This window comes from Macrosteles quadrilineatus, unplaced genomic scaffold (genome assembly GCF_028750875.1).
Source record: "Macrosteles quadrilineatus isolate MER2022 unplaced genomic scaffold, UCM_ALF_1.0 Scaffold_8__2_contigs__length_117827958, whole genome shotgun sequence".
Taxonomy (NCBI): Eukaryota; Metazoa; Arthropoda; class Insecta; order Hemiptera; family Cicadellidae; genus Macrosteles; species Macrosteles quadrilineatus.
In genome coordinates, this window is record NW_026542601.1 from 74,443,770 (window position 1) to 74,465,751 (window position 21,982).

General features: G+C 37.0%; 2 protein-coding genes across 2 annotated transcripts in view; one reads left to right on the forward strand and one right to left on the reverse strand.

The window, feature by feature from the left end:
- Positions 1-2,056: 2,056 nt before the first annotated feature.
- LOC128999333 (glutathione S-transferase D7-like) overlaps positions 2,057-21,982 on the reverse strand; it is a 61,606-nt gene continuing 41,680 nt past the window's right edge. Inside the window, exons 2-6 of the mRNA XM_054425772.1 lie at positions 8,480-8,622; positions 5,880-5,938; positions 5,648-5,786; positions 4,167-4,334; positions 2,057-2,318 (exon numbers count right to left, since the gene is read on the reverse strand). Of these exons, the coding sequence (XP_054281747.1) occupies positions 2,175-2,318; positions 4,167-4,334; positions 5,648-5,786; positions 5,880-5,938; positions 8,480-8,620 (651 nt within the window). The 5' untranslated portion in view covers positions 8,621-8,622 and the 3' untranslated portion in view covers positions 2,057-2,174. The remainder of the gene's footprint in view (positions 2,319-4,166; positions 4,335-5,647; positions 5,787-5,879; positions 5,939-8,479; positions 8,623-21,982) is intronic.
- LOC128999332 (uncharacterized) overlaps positions 10,723-21,982 on the forward strand; it is a 42,659-nt gene continuing 31,399 nt past the window's right edge. The window contains exon 1 of the mRNA XM_054425771.1: positions 10,723-10,883. The gene's annotated coding sequence lies outside the window, so the exon portion shown is untranslated. The remainder of the gene's footprint in view (positions 10,884-21,982) is intronic.

Genomic DNA, 21,982 nt, shown 5'->3' on the forward strand with positions numbered 1-21,982 from the left:
TGTCTAAGGAATGTCAGACATAGTCACTAACAAGACTACAAGATCGCGCCACTCATCCTATATTCATCTCCATTCATCTTGGCTTAAAATACCTAATTTGTATGGTCGCCATTTCATAGAACGTATCCATAATACACATAGAACGTTCATATTAACAGTATCCTACCTTCCCTTTATATCTGACTTCCTGTTTTATCTGACTGTTATCCAGCCTTCCAAGTTATCCGACCCTCTCCTTGGGTGTTCGAGTACCTTGAAATCAAAAGGGTTTTTTGTGTGCACTGTATATTCTTGTGGGTAGGTTGAGACATAATCTTTTTCATTGTCTGTACTCAGAAGATAAGCGCCCTCTGCACCTGACTGTACATTCTGATTGTTTTAGCGTGGTAAATACAGTTACCTTCTACCACCTATTACTCGTCACCTCCCCAAACTAATATAACTCTCTGCTACCCCTCTCATCTGAGTCGTGGTGTAATTTGAGTGCATGAGTATTGCTTTATCTTGCGTTTTTTTAGTTACAATAGTGGTGTCTTAAAAATCGGCCCTAGACGGTGTTAGGCCCAGTGCAAACATTTAATTTACCGTACTCGAGCTGACTTTACCGCATCCCTTTCTATAAACAATGACTTTCTGATCCAAAAAGAGAGGTGAAACCAGCTGCTTATCGAGTAGCGTGGTGAAAGTGTGTTAACAATAGTTTTTTTATTATTTTCTGAAATTTCCAATCTTTCTGTTGATCTTGCTGTGATTTAGTTTGAATAATCGAGACTTTGCTTGGCGGAGGTTTCCATTTAATAATTATTTGTATTTTTATTTTCCTATCTAACTGATTTGTTAAAATGAAAATGGATTGCAAAACAATCTGGCTTGGTCTTACGATTGGGTTAAAAAAATCACATATATTTTATTTAACAAATAATGGAATACCTCCAGCAACATTTTATAGCAAGGAGCTGCATTTTTTTAGTTACTGTGTCTGAGCTTTGCAGTTTTTGCCAAGTTTTTCAACCTGTAGTTGCCTACTTTAAAACTAGAACTAAGTGCTCTTATAGATGGTTAAGAGTTTTACAATTTGTATTCTCTGCAAATTAGACTAATGTTTTCAATTAGGTTAATAGTTTTGATACATTTTTTATAGTGAGAAATTTGACAGAGATTTAATTCAAAAAGATACTTTGGTTTTTAAGAAGAAAATTTTGTTTGATTATTAGCTTTACATTCATGGAAATGTATCCACTGAACTATATACAATATTCATTTAGTTTAAGATTTTTAAAAAAGTTTGCTAAATAAAATATGAATGTTTTGGTTGATAGTGTAATTCACTATAAGTGTTATTTGTCAAAAAGTTGAAAATTATTCATATTTTTAATTTTAAAGTACTTTTAAAACTTGAAAACTAGTAATTCCCCTTTAATTAAACATGCTATACTGCTCCGTTGGTAATACCATAGACAAAAAGAATTAAATATAGACTGTCAGCCGTGCTGCGGTTACCATGGTTACCATAAGTTCGGGCGCACACCGCTGTAGTTTACGTAGCGCGTGCGCTGTAACTACCGTGGCGATCCCAGCGGTGTGCGCCAGAACCTATGGTAACCGCAGCACAGCTGACGGTCTATATTTAATTCTCTTTGTCTATGGTAATACCATTGATTAATTAACATAAGTAGACTTCTTATTCCATTATAAATTCTGAAACTCATTTTTCATGTCCAATTCATGTATTGCACACTAGTGTTGCCAACATTTTGTTTCTATTTGTTTCTACGGGTTGATTTTATGACTTGTGTTTTACTTTTTTGGTTATATAGCCAGGGGACGAGCTATTGTTTATGATCAGATCGTTTTATTTGGTTAAACAAGGTAATACTGTAACTGAAATTGAAAGAAAAAACTGTAAGGGACTCCCCTAGTGGCACCAGACTGAACCAATACAATTGTCTTTAGTTGATCCATAAGGATCTAATAAAATCTAATAAGGGAGTATGTTTAATCTGTGGTAGTACTTAGACTGTTTTCCTCATTGAAGTACAAAAAAATAATAAAGTGGTTTTATAATTTCATTACTGTTTAATTTTTTCCCCCAGTTTATGGTACCAACTTTAAAAATAAGTACAGTATTTTAATTTAAAGCTAAACATCTGATAGATTTGTTCCTCTTTTTCTATTCACTTTGAAAGCTTTTCTTTGAGTTTTTCTATCAATAGGTCTGCTCCTTTTTTGTTGATTTTATCAAAGTCCTTGATTGTAGATTTACATCGCTGAAACCAAGCTTTAGTTAATGGAAACTTGTCTCCTGTAGGGCGATAGACCTGAAAACAAACAAGAAACATTTTAGTGATTAACACTTCATATTATTTACATCAAATGAAACTGTTGTGTTACTTTTGGAGTAGGGTTTTATCTGGACCAGAGATATAATTGTGCTACATTGCCTCCTTAGCCCTACAACACTGTGAATGTTTCATGATAGTAAATCAAGCTTCCATAGCATTTACAGTTCTTTTATGATTGAAATTCAAATTATCTTTATTTATAGCATGTACAAGATGTACAATAAATAGTGCCAAGCTTATAGTTACTATGTACAAATACTTTACCTAAACAACAAATGCAGAAAATAAAACTATAGCTGTATACGTTCATAAACAGTTTATCTATAGAGTAGATGGGTATTTCTTTAAAAGAATTCTGCTGCCTGTTGGTGAGATATGACCTTAACCACTGTAAAGGAGTTTTCATCACTCCTCACCGAAAGTAACTATTTTCGATAACAGCTGACATCAATGAAAGTAGCTGTTTCCCAAGCTCTAATTTAGGGCGAGGGAAAATCGATCAGCTGATTTTCCCTCGCTCTAAATTTACTTTCCCTCGCTCTCAATTAGTTTTCCATTTATTCACTACGCGCGCTAGTGTTTTGTTACGGTTTAATTTAATGATTCAAATCAGCTGTATGTATTGTTCAAAGTCGTTTTCATCTTTTATTATTATGTTTGAAGTATTGAGAAATATACGAAGGTTTCCTTTAGAATATTTTATTTTATTTTATGTTTTAAACTTCAAACAAAAATAAACATAGGTTTACTTTTAGAAGATTTTATTTTATTTTTATGTTTAAACAAATTCATTGATAGATAATTATTGTAATATTACTGATGAGGTCTGATATTCTGTGTTTGTGTATTTTTGCGTTGTGATGAAAAGTATCGTTCATAACTCGTACCGAAAGTTATTATCCGGCACTTGCTCCATTATTCCCGTCCTCGGCTTCGCCTCGCACGTGAAAATAGCTCTCACGTACTCGGCTTCGCCTCGCACGTGAAATTTGCGTTCCCTGTGTTCGGCTTCGCCTCACACAAAAACTTGTGCGCGCGCCGGAAAATGCCACTTTCGGTCCTAGTAATGAAATATACTATTTTTTTTAATTCCAGGATAATGTGATTTCTGTAGCAGCTGTTCATGTGAAATACTATCAAATGCTTTAGAAAGGTCCATGAAAATACCAGCAATACTTTCTTGTTTGTCTATTGATTCAGTAAAATTGATCAGGGCTGTGGTGACAGATTTATCTTTACAAAAACCATGTTGTTCGTCATTTGGAAGACTATTTTGTTCTAAAAATGACATTAGTCCACCTTGCATGGCTTTTTCAAAAACTTTAGATATTGAAGGGAGAATAGAAACTGGACGATAATGTTCGACATTAATTTCTTCCCCTTTTTGTAAAATGGAATGATTTTAGAAATCTATAATTTGTCCGGGAAGATGCCAGAAATAAAGAATGAATTTATCAGTTGTAATAAATGGCTTAATCAATGCTTTATCAGGGCACAGTGGCTTTATCAATGGGAGTTTTGAAACTTTTATATTATAATTATATTTTATTATTAAAGGTTCTTTGTTATAGACCCATAACATAATATTAAAACAAAATTTCTGTTCCTGGTTGCATATTAATTTTTTGTGATGGCAAGTTTATCATTTACCTACATCCTTTTTTTTAACTAGCCTTTTCAATTCTATTTTGAACCGATAGTTTGAAAAGATTAACTTTACCGTATTGTTAGTAGGTCTTTATAAAAATACAAGAACTCTAGAAAATTTATTAGTTGTAAAAAAAGAAAAACCAGTTTAATTTCAACATCAATAAAGAGGCCTACCTCTAAAATGTCAACAAGAGTCACATAGCTGAAGTCTGCAACCGTGAGGGAGTCCCCAGCAATGAATGCTTGTCCCTCCAGAAGTTTCTCAATGTTTTCCTGAGTTTGTTTTACCTTTTCCAGCTGCTCATCCAAGATCGTAGTGGCGTCAGAGTACAGAATTCTTTTCTGTAAATATGTCAAGTTAAATTACTAACATCTGAGTAACCGTCAATTTTATAATGATTTTTGTAGGGCTTAAGTATTTGTTTCTATATTGGTTACCAGTACAGATACATCTGTGCTCAGTCCAACTTGTACTAATTTATAAAATTTTATATTCTTAAGGGGAGTCGCTACTGAAACTAGTGATTTTTAATAAAATCCTTTTAAAAATTATCATATATACTTTTTTAAGTTCATTTAGTCTTAGAAAAAGATTTACTGCCGTTAAAGTAAAAAAAAAATTTTTTTACATACTTTTTGGAGTTTTTTAAGTTTTTTGGCGGGAAAAAATGGGGTTTTTTAAATCTCTTATAACTATTTAACTACTGAACCAATTTTATTGTTCGATATCTTATTTTAAAGAGCAAGGAAAGCACATACTTTCTGTGCATACTCGTGTTATTTTCTCAATTATTTTATAAGTTATGGCTTCAAAAATAAGTTTTTGAAAAATTTATAGGTTATAAATTTTTATAAATTTTTTTTCATGTACTTTTATTTACCCAATTACAATATCCATTCACAGAAAGTTGATTTATAGTATAAACAATGTGTGGTAAAAATTTCATTCATATAGCTGCAATAGTTAAAAAGTTATAAGAACTTATACATAAAAAAAAACAAAATTTTAAAGTCGCGGAAAACAGCGGTTGAAGTTTATACGTTGGTTTATACTAGGCCTAGTTGATGCCCCAAAAGAGGTGTGCGCGCTTCACTTCAAATATTTTTTTCACAGTGAAAAAAATATATATTATACCAAATGTTATGTTTTTCTGAAACCTTACAATCCATAGAACAAGATAAAAAAATAATAAAAAAAATCAAGTTTTTTACAAAATTGGTAGTTTTTGAGTAGCGACTCCCCTTAAAATCAGTAGGGTCTATTCAAAATTTGTTATTGAAACAATTTGTCATATAAAAGAACAAGTTTAGTTTTTATTTGGGATAGCGTTTTATTAAATAACTAAAGTGTATATTATATTGAAAGTTATTCTTTAATCTACTTTAACAATCAAATATATCCAAGATTTATGATTTATATTAGCTGTCAGTAGCAAAATGTGGTATAAACCCCCCCCCCCACCACCTTGGTTTTACCTATATAAATATTAGATTCATTTACAAGAATTACAAGATCCAATCAGTACCTACACTTTCATTGCTCCAATATCTTGAGCCTTTTATTTTTTTAACTATTTTAGATACCGATGGTATAGATTACTGTTAAACTATTGATTCCCTCCTCAATGAAAACCTGTCGGATATGTTAGACTTACAATAATCTGTATGAAAATGTAGAACACATCATTACTGTAGTGAAGTCGTTGATCAACAATTGCTCTTTTCTGCAAATCTTTCGGGTAGAGAGAATCGTCTTTGCCATACTTGGAGACCAGGTAGGTAAGGATTGCTCGGCTGGAAATTAAACAAAGATTTACAAATTGTTTTGTAACAAAGGCTACAACAACTATCATAAAAATCAGAGTCAAACTGCTCAAACTTCCTTACCTTTCCCAAAGTATGAATCCATCATCATCAATGACTGGAATAGTGTGAAGAGGATTTAGCTGTAACAAAATATTTACTATGTTAACAGCTTATTACAAAGGCATTTACCTAACCCGCCATGTTAAACTTCCCTATCCCAAGCGTGATGTATACAACTTCTTTACTTCTCGAGTGATGTAAAGTTGAAAAAAACTCACTCGGTGAGGTAATGAAACCCATTTAAATAACATTGAGTGCTTAACTTAAAAAATATACCTCTATGGAGCCAATGACCAACGCTAGAAATCAGCTGTGCGCTTGAATTTTATTGTAATGTTTTATAGCTTTTGTTTGTAAATTAACGTTACTGTTAGAAGATGAGTGAAATGGATAATAAAAAATATTGTTCGTAACCTCCTGTATATTGTCGGGTCAGGTAAAATCTTGTACCTTACACGTTACGCAAGAGCGTGTTTACATCACTTAGGTAAATTATGCAACTCGCTTCCGCTCGTTGCACAACATTCACCTGCGTAATGTAAAAACGCTCTTACTACACTTGTAAGGTAAATAGCTATTACAAATTTAAATGTATATTATAATCTAAAGCTGCAGAGTTAACTGTGTTGTCGCTTGTTATAATACGTTTTCATTATAATTATGATACTGTTAAGATTTAATTTAATTTAGGAGTTACAAGTGAAGAAATAGTAATTCTTGATTCAGAAAATTAATTTAAGTTGAATATAAATTTTTGAATAAGCATATTATGAGTGTTATGGTGATCATTTCACCTTTTGTTTGTGTCAGGTGGAAAAAAGTCATCTCATTGTCATGGTATTTAAAAAATCTATAATTTTAATATTTTATATTATATCTTTGACTTAATCTGTTTCCAATAAACTGTGTTTATTTGTAACACAGTTTTAGCAGGAGTTAATCCAATAATACCCCCGCCGCAGCAAACCTGCAGACTAAGCGAATTTCCATTTGACTGATTGGATTTACACTGAAATGTCTACTTAAAAATATAACATTTATTCCCTATTTAAATAGAATTAGTTTAACAAGTACTTAGGTTTGCTGCATCAGGGAGGGTAAAACTGTTCTTTTTTTGTAAAATGTTAATAGTTAGTAAGAAATAAAAATATTTTTCAAATTTGATCAAAATATGTTCATAAACAAGCAAACTACAACAGTTTACTTATTCTCCATAAGAATAACATTGGAATTTTAAATTTACAATTTTTTGGAATTTTCTCCGTAACCATTAGGCGCATAATAACGCTTCAATATACTAAATTATTTGTTTTTTTAAGCTCTACAAAATGGTTTGAAAAGAAATTGCTAAATTTTATGTTTTTTGGGTAAAAAATAGGAAAAACCTATTTTTACCCCATAAAACCCCCCATAAACCCCCGTTCCCATGGTCCGATCATGCTGGATTGCGAACTCGTTCGAATAAACGTAGGTTTACACGTTTGTACCAAATTTCATCAAAATCGGATCATTTTTGCTCGAGTTATCGTGCTAACGGACACATATATATATATATAAATATATAAATATATAAATATATATATATATATATATGAATTTGAACGGATGGTGTTTTTGGCCACTAGGGACCTCAAAACGAAAAAAAAAATCGGTCCCGCGTCCAGGTCTTACCATGAGTACTACGGTAATAGCTTATTCCCTATATGGGAAATTCGCTAAAAAGGAGTGTAAATAACACATTTCTAGAAGTCAAAAAAAAAAAAAAAAAAAAAAATGGTAATGCCAATATAATTCCACCCATCATAATCAAGGCTACCATAAATTGAAATTAGTTTCTTCATAGTAATTACAAAACGGCTGTTTCATTATAAAAAATAAAATATTACAAAACTATAACAAAAAAAGTTCAAACTATTTCAGCATTAGCCTTCTTCAGGAACAAACAAATAATGTTTAACCTTGCAGTATCAGATGGTTTTAGAATCCAAAATACATCTAATTTAAATGGAAGGATTTAGAAGGAAGGATTTAGAAGGAAGGAGAATTTTTTCATCAAATATAAAAAAGAAAATTTTGATAAAAAGAAAGAAAGAAAAATATTATATACTATCTAAAATGTAGACTAGATGGCGTTTTTAGATTTAAGTGATGGGCTTGCTCAAGCAGTCTTAATTTTATGTCTGATTCGTCTTTGTCTAATTTTCTCATGCCTTTTAATTTAATGAAAAAAACACTGTTGAATTTTGAGAATGCTTGTGGATATCAAGTACAGTATTGCATTTATTTATCAGGATAGTTTACATCATATCTAATATCTAATAAATTCATTGTATTCATCTGTGCCAAGTGCCGTCCATTCATACGAACTCCAAGAGCATTTGTTGTTTTGCCATGTCGTTAGGACATTTTTTGCAGGAAATTTGGCAAGTGACATTGGTAGAATCAGAATGATGAAGGTTTGACGTGATGATTTACAAGTGGCACATCGAGGTTGGTGGCATGGATTACAGCCTGAAAGTTTTGCTGGTGGTTGGGAAGTGGGAGATAGTTTAAATTGAAATTAGTTTAGTTGATATGTTTAGTAGTTAAGCACTGATAAATAAAAGCTGCAGACAGGGTACCTTCAAGAACTCGGGCTTTAATTGGTCCTTATGAAACAGATTGACAGTCTTGTATTGAGCCTTGAGTCCTAGGGTGTGTATCAGCAGATCTACGGACCGCACAGGAGGACTTGGGTCCAAATGATACAGAATCAGCACCATATCTGTGCAGAACATACAATGGCGTTATTAATTTATTTAGAGCTGAAAGGAGTCGAATTCACAGTCAGCATTAACAAATCTGATGCTAAAGAACAAACAAATTGTGTTAACAACTTACCAACTCACTATTTAATAGTCACCGCAGCCATTACTTAACTGCAAATATAATAGCAGAGTACAAAGTTGTTTTATTTGTAGTACCTATAAAATCTAAAACCTGATTAAATAGAAAATTCACAAAATTTGATTAGGTATTAAATATTTCAAACCCAAGAGTGTCCAAGAATGTACAGCGTTTGGCTCAAAACCAAGAACAATGTGAATTTGTAGGCCTATATGCTATTAGTTTGCAGAGGTGCTATTCCAACAAACTTTTTTCGTTGTATATTCCCATTTCAAACTCTTATCATGTATTTCAAAGTCATATAAGTAAATTTGATAATTTTTTATATACCGGTATTAAAACATGGGTCAAAATTTATTTGTATGCATTTTATATGCTTGCTATACATTTGTAAAAAACAATGTTGTAATATAATTTTTACTAGTTTATTAAAGCATTTTAAAATGCAGTTACCATACCAAACTTTTACCAGTTTTTTAATGTTTTATAACAGCCTATTTAAAAATAAACTCCGACTAAACAACTTTAAGTTTTATTTATGATAAAACGCTTTGCTTTTCCTGCGCGGTTTTAACAGTCGTCATTGATTTTGATTAGTTAATACTAGTGCACCTGTTGCTCGAATTCGAGCAATTGCAAAGTATTCCAGGCGTTATTTCGAAACCAATAACAGTCATAATTTCGGAGGGGAGTCAAAGTCGAAATATTTTAATTTTTTTCAATTTTTACTTTTTATGTTCTTTTTATAGCACAGAACTTCTTCTTAAAAATGGTACACTTACATTTTTGATTACTAACCTAGAAATGTATAAAAAAATATATTTTCCATAAAATTGCAGTGACGTTTTAAAGGTAAAACTAGTAGACCCTTGGTTGACCCTTGGAGGCTTTTCTTGCCGATTTCGCAACTTAACTTTTTTAAACTTTAATGTAATTTTTTTCAGGACTGGTAATACATACAGCTGTGAAATTTTACCATGTAGTCTTAGTGACTTATTCTAAACACAGACATAAGGAATTCATCATATCTTTAGTAGAAGCATGTAAAAAAAATTATAAATTTTATTTTTGAAACAAATTTTTGTTTAATCTATAAAAACCCATAAAATAGTTATTTTTAATTTAAATGAAAAATCTTGTGTCCGTGACTACTTATTATAAAAGTATACCAAGTTTCATTATCCTACCTGTTCTAACTCCTGAGAAAAGTGACATTTAGTTAACATTACTAAACATAGGACCTCGGACTCCCCGAGACAAAATTTTAAATCGGCTCATGAATTTGTGAGATAATCCCCCCCCTTTTCCCCTACCCATAACTTGTTTTTTAATAGCAAGGTACCCGCCCTTGTGACATATCAAATGAAAAATAAATTTCACCAAACATTTTCTTTTTTCATGCTCTTTCATTTGATATGTCACAAGGGGAAACTTGCTATTAAAAAAATTAAGTTCCGGGGAGGGGGAGGGGGAAATATCTCGCAAATTTATGAACCGATTTTCAATTTTTTTTTCATCAAACATTTTCTTTTTTCATGCTCTTTCATTTGATATGTCACAAGGGGTACCTTGCTATTTAAAAAAATTAAGTTAGGGGCAGGGGGAGAGGGGGGAATGTGAATCTAACGTAGAATTCAAAAAAATTGGGCCCCTTACGTAAATAGATGATTCCCGCAAACTGCATATTTCTATCTATTGCGGTTTTTACATAAATAAAGATGCAAGTTTAAAAAAAAAACACCCTGATGACTGTGGAAGTGGAGTGGATTCAATGGGATCGAATCGGATTGGAATGTAGTACTCACTCACTTAACACTTAACAGCCACCGCCACCCACCCAGTCAGTCACTTCCACTTCACTCCTTCACAGTCACACGTGCTGTTGCTGTTGATTGAATTTTGAAGCGAAGCTTGAAAATTGTGCTTGCTGCGTTGCTTTGTTTCTGTTTTTTTGAGTTCTAAACTAAGACTAGACTGTGTTTCGGTTCTTTATTATTGTGTGTTTGTTGATGTTGATGTTGTGTTTTGTGTGATGAACAAAATAATCCAAATCCATACTTCGGGAAATGTATTTTTAAATTAGAATATTGTAGATAATTGTTTTGATTTACAGTTTGAAGCTACTGTACTACTTGCTCGGTAAGTTCCTTCTCATTATTAGTGCATTTTTTTAACACAGAAAACATACTTAGGCCTAACTATAACCATAAGTTACTATACTTTTAACAATATAAACATACTTTGAGAGAGGCAAAGCTTCTCAAAGTACTTAACGCTTTTTACCATGCGGTTGGCATTCTGGGTTAAATAGGCCTAGTAGGCTAGTATGTTTTCCGTGATTTTAATGAGAAGCTCTAAAAGCACTGCACAATATAATAACAAGGAAATGTTATGCACCACTATTCATAATATAACATAACCTCAATTTCACTTCACTCGCTACTGCGCTTGAAACAAAAACAATTTTATATATTTCCAAACCATAGGTAGGCTAAGTTATTTTACTAAGTGTTTCCCTTTATTAAATAGATACCTTCCGACGAAGACCGATCTGACGAAAAACGATCAGAAATGTTAGTGATGGTGAATCTTTGCAGAGAACTCTCGCTGGCATCGAGTCTTGGTGCAAGCAGAATTTGATGTATCTCAATGTATCTAAGTGCAATGTAATATCCTTTACAAGACGTGAAACTATTGTACATATAGATTATTGGTTGGATGGTACTCCCCTGAGCCGGTGCCACGTAATTAAAGACCTCGGAGTCTATTGGAATTCTTCCCTTACGCCTGAGCACCACGTAGATGAAATCTGCAGGAAAGCTTGTGGAGTCCTCGGTCTGATCTTCAGAGTGTCAAGAAATGGATTTTCAATAACAACTCTAACTACCCTTTACAAGACACTCCTTCGCCCGATTTTGGAATATGCGGCGGTGGTTTGGAAACCTTACCATGACATCTACGTTTCTCGGTTACAGCGAATTCAGAGAAGATTTGTAAGAATGATGGGAGTTAGATGTGGCTACAACTATAGAGACGTCCCAGTTGAAGAACTTGAGTCCCTGCTGAACCTCCATACTCTGGCCAAGAGAAGAGATGTTGCGGACCTGGCTTTCTTGTTAAAACTGATCAATGGTAAAATTGACTCTCCTCAGCTGTTGGAAAAGCTGTTATTTCGAGTTCCAGGCAGTACCAGGTCTACAGATGTTTTCTTCAGGGCGCAGTACAGAACAAACTACCAGGGTAATAGTCCGATGATCCGACTCCAACGGCTAGGAAACGAATTCTCAACTCATGTTGACCTCTACAGCGACAGTCTAGCCTCCCTTAAACATAAAATCCTACACGTTTAATTAATTCACACCACATTACACTTCACATCCAAATACAGATTTACACCAGACTTCATACTACTATATACTACAGAACTACACCACTTACATTAGAATACAACAGATCAAACTCAGACATCCTACCATACGATTCAGACACATTTCATTATCATTGTTATTGTTATTATTATTCTTATGCCTTGTTTTTGTTATGTCATAGTTTATAGCTGTCAATGTTGATCGATTGTATTGTTGTTATTGCTGATGAAATGTTGTTTTGTTATAATTTAATATTTTGTATTCATATAATCTTATTATAGGTAATCTTAACTGATTGTATTTTGTAAATGGCATTGCCGTGGAAAATAAAATGAAAATAAAATGAAAATGAAAATGATAGGGTAACTTACTATTTTTTGGTTGGAATATGATTCCGAAACATTAATTAAGTTATAAAGGTCCTACGTTAATTGCACAAGTTCCAATCTGCCTAACTTTATTCAATGATTTTTAGGGTTGCACTTTAGTTTACGTCCTACATTTACTATAGTACATTAACTACCCAAAAATGAAACTTTTCTAAACTAACTTAACATAACCTCAACCAAGCTGCAGTAGGCTAGATACTTGCGAGTAAACGTAGGACGTAAACTAAAGTGCAGCCCCATTTTTAGAATACCGGTAGGCCTAAGTTTTGCATAAGATATAAACACAATGTTATGATGTTAATAGAAAAAAGGGATCTGGTAAACTTTAAAACCGCCATAGCCTACCTATAAGTTGGGCTACCCAAATTGTCTTATACTCTGGTAGGCTAATCTAAGTTGGGCTTATAGGCCTAGTCAGTTATACCACATAAATAATCCTACAGGCATCACACAGATATTAACTTATCTAACATCGTTCATCAGAGACTAAGTTAGTTAACTTAAGTTACTTCTGATGGATTGTAACTTAGAAGGATTTTAACTTAGGGCCTAAGCTATCAAGAAAAAACTTAATATTTTCACATTTAGGCTAACCAAAAACTCTATGAAACGTAAACTTACACATTTGTATTTCAAGACAGTTAGTGTCTAAGTTATCAAATGTATTTCATAGGTTAGAAAAAGTCGTGTAACTTACGGTAGCTGTAAATTTTTCAGTATAGGAATGCTTACTTTCTTCTAAGATTTCATTAACATATATAAGATTGTAAGGTGTTAATTCCGAGGGGGGTAAAACTACACCTTATATGCCTCGGATCTGCTAACAGTCAGGTGTGTCCAGGGTTCAATTTATATTATTAATTGGCTGGGCTCAGACCAAAGGATGTTATCATTGATTCAGTAAATCATTGGTCATCATCATTGCCCAAATTAAAGCCAATTAATCCCCGATCGTGTTTTTATTATCATTGAAGTTAAGTAAAAAAAAGTTAATCAAACGTCACAAAAAGGAAGAACCTTAGGTTAGCCGTGAACAAACACTATCGCTCGTGCGTTACCTACGCTCACCAAAATAAAATTACTTCTACAAAGGTTACTTCACCTTTTAATAAAAACTAATAAAATCAAAACTAAAAATAACTAACGAAAATTATTGTCACGACTAACAACTACGTCCTAGGTTCCCTGAGTTGTTTCACCCGGGTGTGACGTGGGAATATATCAGGTTTAAAACAATTATTTTAAGTGTATTAATCTAGATAGATGTGTATTAATTAATAGACCACACGACGGGACTGATCACGACAAGGCTGTTCCGCCCGTCACCTAATAATCATCGTAATTTGTAATAAGTAGTGATTTAATATAAGCTGAGCTTTTTCGCCCGCCACCTAGTAATCCGATTTAACACAATAAAATGCGTTCTGTAACCACTATAATTTATGGTTATGAATGAAGAGGAATAGGGCTGAGCTACTATCGGTTACGATGGACGTGAGCTGTTTCGCCCGTCCCCTAACAATCGAATTTTAATAATAAAACTAAATAGAGTACGTTCTTTAACAATTATAACTTGTGGTTGTTACAGACAGTTGTAGAGCTAAGCTACTATCGATGGACGTGAGCTGTTTCGCCCGTCCCCTAACAATAGAATTTTAATAATAAAACTATAGTAGACCACTATCCGTCTACACCATGAAATAAATCTACTCTCAAGAAGACAACTAACAATACCCGTAAATAGTCTTGTTAAGAGTATAACCTATCTAACTGTTTTAGCTCGAAACTATCGTGGCCCATAAATTCCAACAAAAAGGAATATTACAGCAAAATTAATAGTAGTGAATTTAATTAATTATATTTAATACCCAGAGTACTTACAGTTGGTGATCGTTTAGAATAGGGACGACGTCCACGTTTATTTTACCCAATGGGTTTTTGTGAATGAGAGCGGGCTAACAGGGAGTAGTCAAGAGAGGGAAGTGACCAGCTACACGCCGGCCGATCGAGTGTCGGTTGATCCTAGGTCCTGGAGAACTCTCGCCCTACCCCTACCACTACGTCCTTAAGACGCTACTAGTGCTGCGGGTGGACACTGCCGGTAACATTTCCCGCTCTAATTTAAAATTGAATAGAGGTCCAATTTGGGACCTTACACCCTCTTCTCACTTTCGGGAAAGAAAAAAAAACAGACGGGAAAAATGTTTTCCAAATAAAGTTTAGACTTTTATAAGGGTTGAATACGCTACTAAGCTAATGAAACAACCCCCTTTTCAAAATAAAATAAAAGTGTACTTCACAATGACACAAAACAACTGTTAACAATCTATATAAAATAAAATTAAAATAACAAACTTCTCTTCTGGCAAAATTAACGAATACTGTCACAAGGAACTAATAATTGGTAACAGAAACACGGCCCTAGGCCTACGGAAACAATACTTCTCATTAAAAGGAAATCACCCAAATCACCCCAAAAATAAACCCGACTAGTACCAGCGCCTGCGGTACTGAGGCTTGCGATACTGAGGCTTACGGTACTGAGGCTTCAGTACTTTCTCCCGGTAGAAGGTCCCGTCCTCTCTCCACCTTCTTATTTTGTAGAAGCGGTTCGGCCTCCGCCGCCATTCTGATCCTCCGGGAAGTTCATCTGGTCCCAGGGGAGTGTTACTCACCTCCCTCCACAATGGCGTAGACACAATGGTTAACGATGGACGAGAGCTGTTTCGCCCGTCTTCGGAAGCACTGATCTCGAGATCGTCCTCATTCGCCAAAATACTCAGAACCGGTGTCGATGGTCGATCTACCGGGTCCACGACTTCCCCCTCTTCCAGCTCGGGCACCCGGGTAGCTTCCTCTTCCGTCCCAGTTAGATCAATAAAAACGGGCGCTGCCCTAAATGAGTTGTAGCTCCGGAAACTGACTTGATCCTCCATTAAATCGTCCCTTATTTGACGTCCTTCTCCAGTGACTATTGTTAAAAGTAGGGGTCTGGCATGGGGAAAGCCTGCATAACGCCGCCCGTGCTCGTCTCCCGGCTTAACCTCAAGTAGGGCGAAGTTCTCGTCTTCTAATCGCCCTCTCCTAAGGGCTCGGGCGATTTTCTTTCGCCACTCGCATGGGTTGATGTTCAAATCTTTAATAATCCCCGAATTATTGGACAGCTTTTCCGCCATCGCACACAAAAAGACGCCACATGACGTCTTGTCAGGCTGTCGCGGAGCCTCGTCTGGTGTCTCAAAGAGGGACCACTCCTCGGGGTTGAACTCCACCCCCTGTATCAACGCCACCTTCTCTAGATAACTAAGCACTACCTTCATTTGGGGAGCCCTGCGCAAGTGGACCGAGTCGTAGGCCTGCAAGAACTTTGCCCGAGTGTTTACTACCACCAAAGCCCAATGCCCCACTTCACTAACCTCCGGAAGGTGTACCGGGAATAGCAACAGTTTGTGCCCGAACAAGGCAACTTTACTCACGCGCCCCCTGGTAGCTCCGATACCACCCTTCGCCCAGTCTCCAAAGAATTCCGTGTCAAAAGCCCAAGCGGAGGGCACTTCACGGTAATACCGACTTCGGCGCTCTAGGAGCCTTACGTAGGCGTTAATTACTAGTCCATCCACACAATCATTATTGTACAGCGCATCCAGCTCACCACTACTAATTTTTATTATCGGCCTTAAGGTAGCCATGCTAAAGTGCACAAGGTATGGCGTAAAGCAACAGTGGGGAAACTATGGTAGCATGCACAAGCCAAGCACTACAATGCAAAAGCGGGACCTGCAAACAAGAGAAATCAATCAATTTTGGATAGAATAGTGATAAAAATATGCTACGCACTAACTATGTACAGCAGTTTAATACTAGTGAAATGAAAACTTAACTATTGGGACCATTTAGGATTAGTCAACTGTGTAGACTTATTTATAACTTAGTCGACAATCGTACGCTCCTGGAGTGCCTTTAAATCTTTGACATGAGCGGTTTGTTTTTTCCTTGATCCGGGCAATTGAATTTCATACATATTGTAGCCTACTTTACGGGTAATAACAAATGGCCCTTCATACTTAGGCGACAATTTCGTGGCCACGGCATTAGCTTTGGACGATAAAATGTGAGTCCGTTTTAAGACTTGCTGGCCAACCGCATATTGTACATCCCGGCGTCGCAGATTATAATATCTAGCTTGAGAAGAAAACGCGTTTCGCAAGTTTCTCTGAGTTGCTTGGTATAGAGCCCTAAAACGTTGCATTCGCTCGTGGTGTAATTCATCAGGAGTTATTTCACCCCCGTCATTAGCAACCTCAAATAATGGACCACGGATCGCCTTAGGCACCCTTAACTCCCGACCATAACACAACATGGCGGGCGTGTACTTGGTAGACTCGTGCACCGCCGTATTCATAGCGTACACGATTTCCTTCAAACTCTCGTCCCAGGTTTGCTGAGAACCCTTAATACTTTGCGCAACTAGGGTTTTAATTACCCGGTTGCGCCTCTCAATAGGGTTGGACTGGGGACTGTATGGGGCTGTATTTTGACAGGTTATGTCCCAGTCCTTTGCTAGCTCCTGGAATACGCGAGCACCAAATTGAGTGCCATTATCGACGATAAGCACTTCAGGAGACCCATGCCGCAATAAGACCAGTTCCTTAAATTTCTGAGCTACTTGCGCGGCAGTGGCACTCCTAAGTGGCGCCATTTCAGTCCACTTACTGTACTGATCTTGGAAGGCTACAATAAACGTGTTTCCTTTTTTAGAACGTGGTAAGGGTCCCATAAGATCTGCCGAAACCGTGTGCCAGGGCCCACCTGGAGGGCGAAAATGCATAACTCCGGCCGGCTTGGTCTGTTCGACCTTAAACCTTTGGCACGTAGCACAACTTCTAACGTAAGCCCGGACGTCGTTCCGCCAGCCCGGCCAGAAATAACTCTCTCCAGTTCGTTTGGCTGTTTTCTTAAAGCCAAAATGACCGGCAGTAAGGGAGTCGTGGGTTTCAACCAATACCCTTTCACGGTCCTCTACTCGAACGCAAAGCTTCCAACATTCCTTCGGTTCGCCCTGAGACTCTTTCCGCCTAAACAATTTATATAGTTTATTGTCCCGAATAGTGAATCTATTGTTGGAAACTGGATTTCTGTCTACCTTTGCAAAAAGACGGTCGTACCATTTATCCACGGACCCTGTAACACTGTCCTGGGGCTGTTTCGCCACCTGACTCGGGGTGTTCACGTCCACGGGACAAGCCGACACGTCAAGGTCGTCAGTAGTCAAAGCCTCGACCGGAAAACGCGACAACGCGTCAGCTACACGGTTGTACGCCCCTTTCCTATACTCGACATCAAACTCATTTTGTTGGAGCTCGAGAACCCACCTGGCCAGCCGTCCAGTAGGTTCTTTTAGACGCAAGAGCCACTTTAGTGCGATATGGTCCGTCACCGCAATAAAGCGGTAACCCTCTAAATAGGGGCGAAATTTCTTTACTGCCCAGACTAAAGCCAAGCATTCTTTCTCGGTTACAGTGTACTTGCGTTCGGCATTTGAAAGCAGACGACTCGCGTAGGCGATGACCACCTCCCCATTGTCATGACGCTGGGTGAGGGAGGCTCCTAGTCCTTCGTCTGACGCGTCCACTTGAAGGACGAACGTCTTTTCAAAATCAGGGCAGGCGAGTATAGGTGTAGAAGTAAGGCGACTTTTTAATTCAACGAACGCCTGTTCTTGTTTATCCGTCCACATCCACGGGTTTCCCTTCTTTAACAGACTCGTAAGAGGGGAAGTGATGCGGGCAAATCGATCTACAAAGCGCCTGTACCAGGAAGCGAGCCCTAAGAAACTTCTAAGGCTCTTAACATTCGTCGGCCTAGGAAACTCGCTGATCGCTTTTACTTTGTCAGGATCAGTACTTATACCTTCGGCGTTAACGATATGTCCTAAATATTTCAATTCGGTCTGACAGAAATTACATTTTTCGTAATTTAGTTTGAGGCCAGCGGTACGCAAACGTTCAAAAACCTCTTTTAGCAAAACAAGATGCTCATCAAAGGTTGAGGTAACAACGATAAGATCGTCAAGATATGCGAACGCATGAGGTTCTAATTCAGGGCCTATAATTTGGTCTAAAAGTCGTTGGAACGTCGCAGGGGCCGAATGGAGGCCAAACGGCATCACAGTAAACTGAAACAAACCCACCCCCGGTACAGTAAAAGCCGTTACTGGGCGGCTCTCAGTGGCTAAAGGAACCTGCCAGTAGCCATTGGCTAGGTCTAGGGTTGATATAAATTTGGCATTTTTCAGTTTGTCCAAAATAGAATTGATACGCGGAAGTGCATAAGCATCCAGTTCGGACGCCCTATTAATGGCACGAAAGTCAATGCAAAATCGATACTTGCCGGATGGTTTACGGATTAGAACAACCGGCGAAGACCAACTACTACTTGATTTTTCAATTACTCCATCGTCCAGCATTTGTTTCACCTCGTCGTTAATCACACCCTGCATCGCAGGGTTGCGAGGATAGTATCGTTGCTTAATAGGAGCCACTCCCGGTTTCAGATTTATTTTGTGTTCTATTAACGAAGTTCGTCCCGATACCTGATTAAAAAGGGGCAATTGCTTACCTAAGAACTCGTCTAGTTGGGATTTCTGACCTTTGGTCAACGAGGTTAGAGCTCCTAACCCCTTCTCTTCTCGGGTACTATCACACTTGTCCGATCCCTTTAAACAAGTTACTTTGATGTTGTACGAAATCAAATTTAGCTGACTAATCATATCAATTCCTAATATGACATCACACGTCAATGAGGGCAAACAAACCGCCTTAATCTCCTGACGCATACCCTCAATAATACCCTCAAACTCATAAACACAATTTTGTTGCACTTTAGCCCCGTCCGCTAACTGTACTAAAATAGACGCATTTTTAGCTTTTATGCCCTGTGCCTCCAAATGTTTTGCAACTTTAGAGTTAATTAAAGTTATCGCGGCACCAGTGTCCACAAGAGTCCAGAAGTCCATGTTATAAATATTAACTTGAATATAAGGCCGTTTATCTAAACTAGTAGTACCGACTCCAAACCCTTCCGGAAACATTTTGACTTTTTCCAGCCAAATTTGCCAGTCGGAGGATTTAGGATTAGATTTGGACTCGGGCGACCTCCTATCACCTAAGCCCGTGGCTCGTTTCCCTGACGACATCCACAATCACGGGTTCGAATACCTACCTTCTTACAGTGGAAGCATTTTAACACTTTTGGTAATTTACAATCGTAATATGCATGACCAATTTCATTACAATTCCAACAAGTAGGTGTACGTCTTTGTTTATTTGTTTGGGACATCAGTGTATTATTATTCGGCTGTGTTTGTTTACTAACATCGCGGGGAACCCCCTTATCGGAGAGTTGATAAGCCGGTCGAGCATTACACTGCGGACTACTTTCACTTTTTACCTGAGACAAGTCCCGCGGCATATTATTTTGCCATCTAACTGCCGCTTTGTCACTTACAGCCGATTTATTTACAGCAGATATTTCTCCGCTATAAAAAACATTAACACCACAGTGTCCCATTTGTCTATCGTCTTTTCGCCTCGGTTGGTACGCGGTTTCCGGGACGAGTGCTATTGAGGGGGGAGGGGGCGGCCTATATAACGCCTTTTCCCGAAAATAACTTTCCACATGCTCAGCCTGCTTAAGCATACCCTCATAGGAAACGATTTCATCACGTTTCATTGTAAGCTTATAATCAGGTTTCATGTTAGTATAAATAATGTCTAGCTGTTTCGCCAGAGATAACCCACCACGTCGCCTCATTAAAGTGCTCAATGCGACGACAAAGCTACGAAACGGCTCTTTTTCGCCTTGGGTTCGGCACCGTATCTCCTCATCAAGATTCCTCAAATAGCCCGGTGGTAAAAAATGTAAATCAAAACTATGACGGAAATCATCATAAGAAAACCAATTACTTTTATTATTCCTATACCACAATAGCGCGGTGCCATGTAACAATTCGGGTAACACTATGAGAATGTGTCTGTTATCAATACCGTAGGATTCCTTCAATTCCTCTAACCTCTCTAGGAATGATATAGGATCTTTACTCCCATCAAATTTGACATTCCATTTTCGAACAAGGTTACACAACGAAGATGGATCATCTCGGTTTACACCCGGAAAATTATTGTTTTGAGGCGGAATAACGGACGAAATAGGTCTAGCTGAATGACTATGTACAAGGTCGTGCCCATGTTGGTGAGGCCAGCCTAGATAATTACTCTCATCATTTTCCTTAACGTTCGACGTCGATTGTGATTTAATTAAAAATTGGGATACCGACCTACAAACTTCATCTATTGAGGTCTCAGGTGGCATTCCTAACACTTCAGAAATTTTATGCCATTCATTTCCTCTCAACTGAGTAAACGTTGGTTGTAAAACGCTTTGAGCAATATCGCTTTGAAAAATATGATCCGCGCTATGTAATGTGTGATCGCGGTACAATAGACTTCCGGCCTCGGTCGACTCACCGGCCTGACCAGTAGGTGTTTGTTTATTTTTCTCGCGGGGAATTCCATCCTTCCAAAACTTTGAAAAACGCCGTCTAAGTTCGTCTACTGTTCCCGAGGTATCTAAGTCGTACTTATTCATTTCAAGTCTAAGTTCATCTTTGCTTAATGACCTTATCCAGCTAGTTCTGGGGTCATCTTCGGACGGGGTTTTAGATATTACACCTACAGCCTGTGTAGTTAATGGTAACTCTAATTGTGATTTACTCACAGTAACTGTATCGACTGGTTTGACAACTTTTGGTATTGTCCCAGTACTACTAGTACTGGTACTAGTCAAAGTACTACTTGCTGTACTTGAAACGGCTTTCAGGGTCTTATCACCCTTATCACCCTTGCTCTTATCAGGGGTATTTATGTAAAATGTAGGCCAGAATAGCTGGAACAAAACTTTCAAAAACAAACGCCAAATTCTCATTTTGAAAGTTTAAGATTCTACAACAATACGGTATAATTAATTAATTAATTAAGTCCTTTCGTTCGGGCGCCAATTTGTAAGGTGTTACGTGGGAATATATCAGGTTTAAAACAATTATTTTAAGTGTATTAATCTAGATAGATGTGTATTAATTAATAGACCACACGACGGGACTGATCACGACAAGGCTGTTCCGCCCGTCACCTAATAATCATCGTAATTTGTAATAAGTAGTGATTTAATATAAGCTGAGCTTTTTCGCCCGCCACCTAGTAATCCGATTTAACACAATAAAATGCGTTCTGTAACCACTATAATTTATGGTTATGAATGAAGAGGAATAGGGCTGAGCTACTATCGGTTACGATGGACGTGAGCTGTTTCGCCCGTCCCCTAACAATCGAATTTTAATAATAAAACTAAATAGAGTACGTTCTTTAACAATTATAACTTGTGGTTGTTACAGACAGTTGTAGAGCTAAGCTACTATCGATGGACG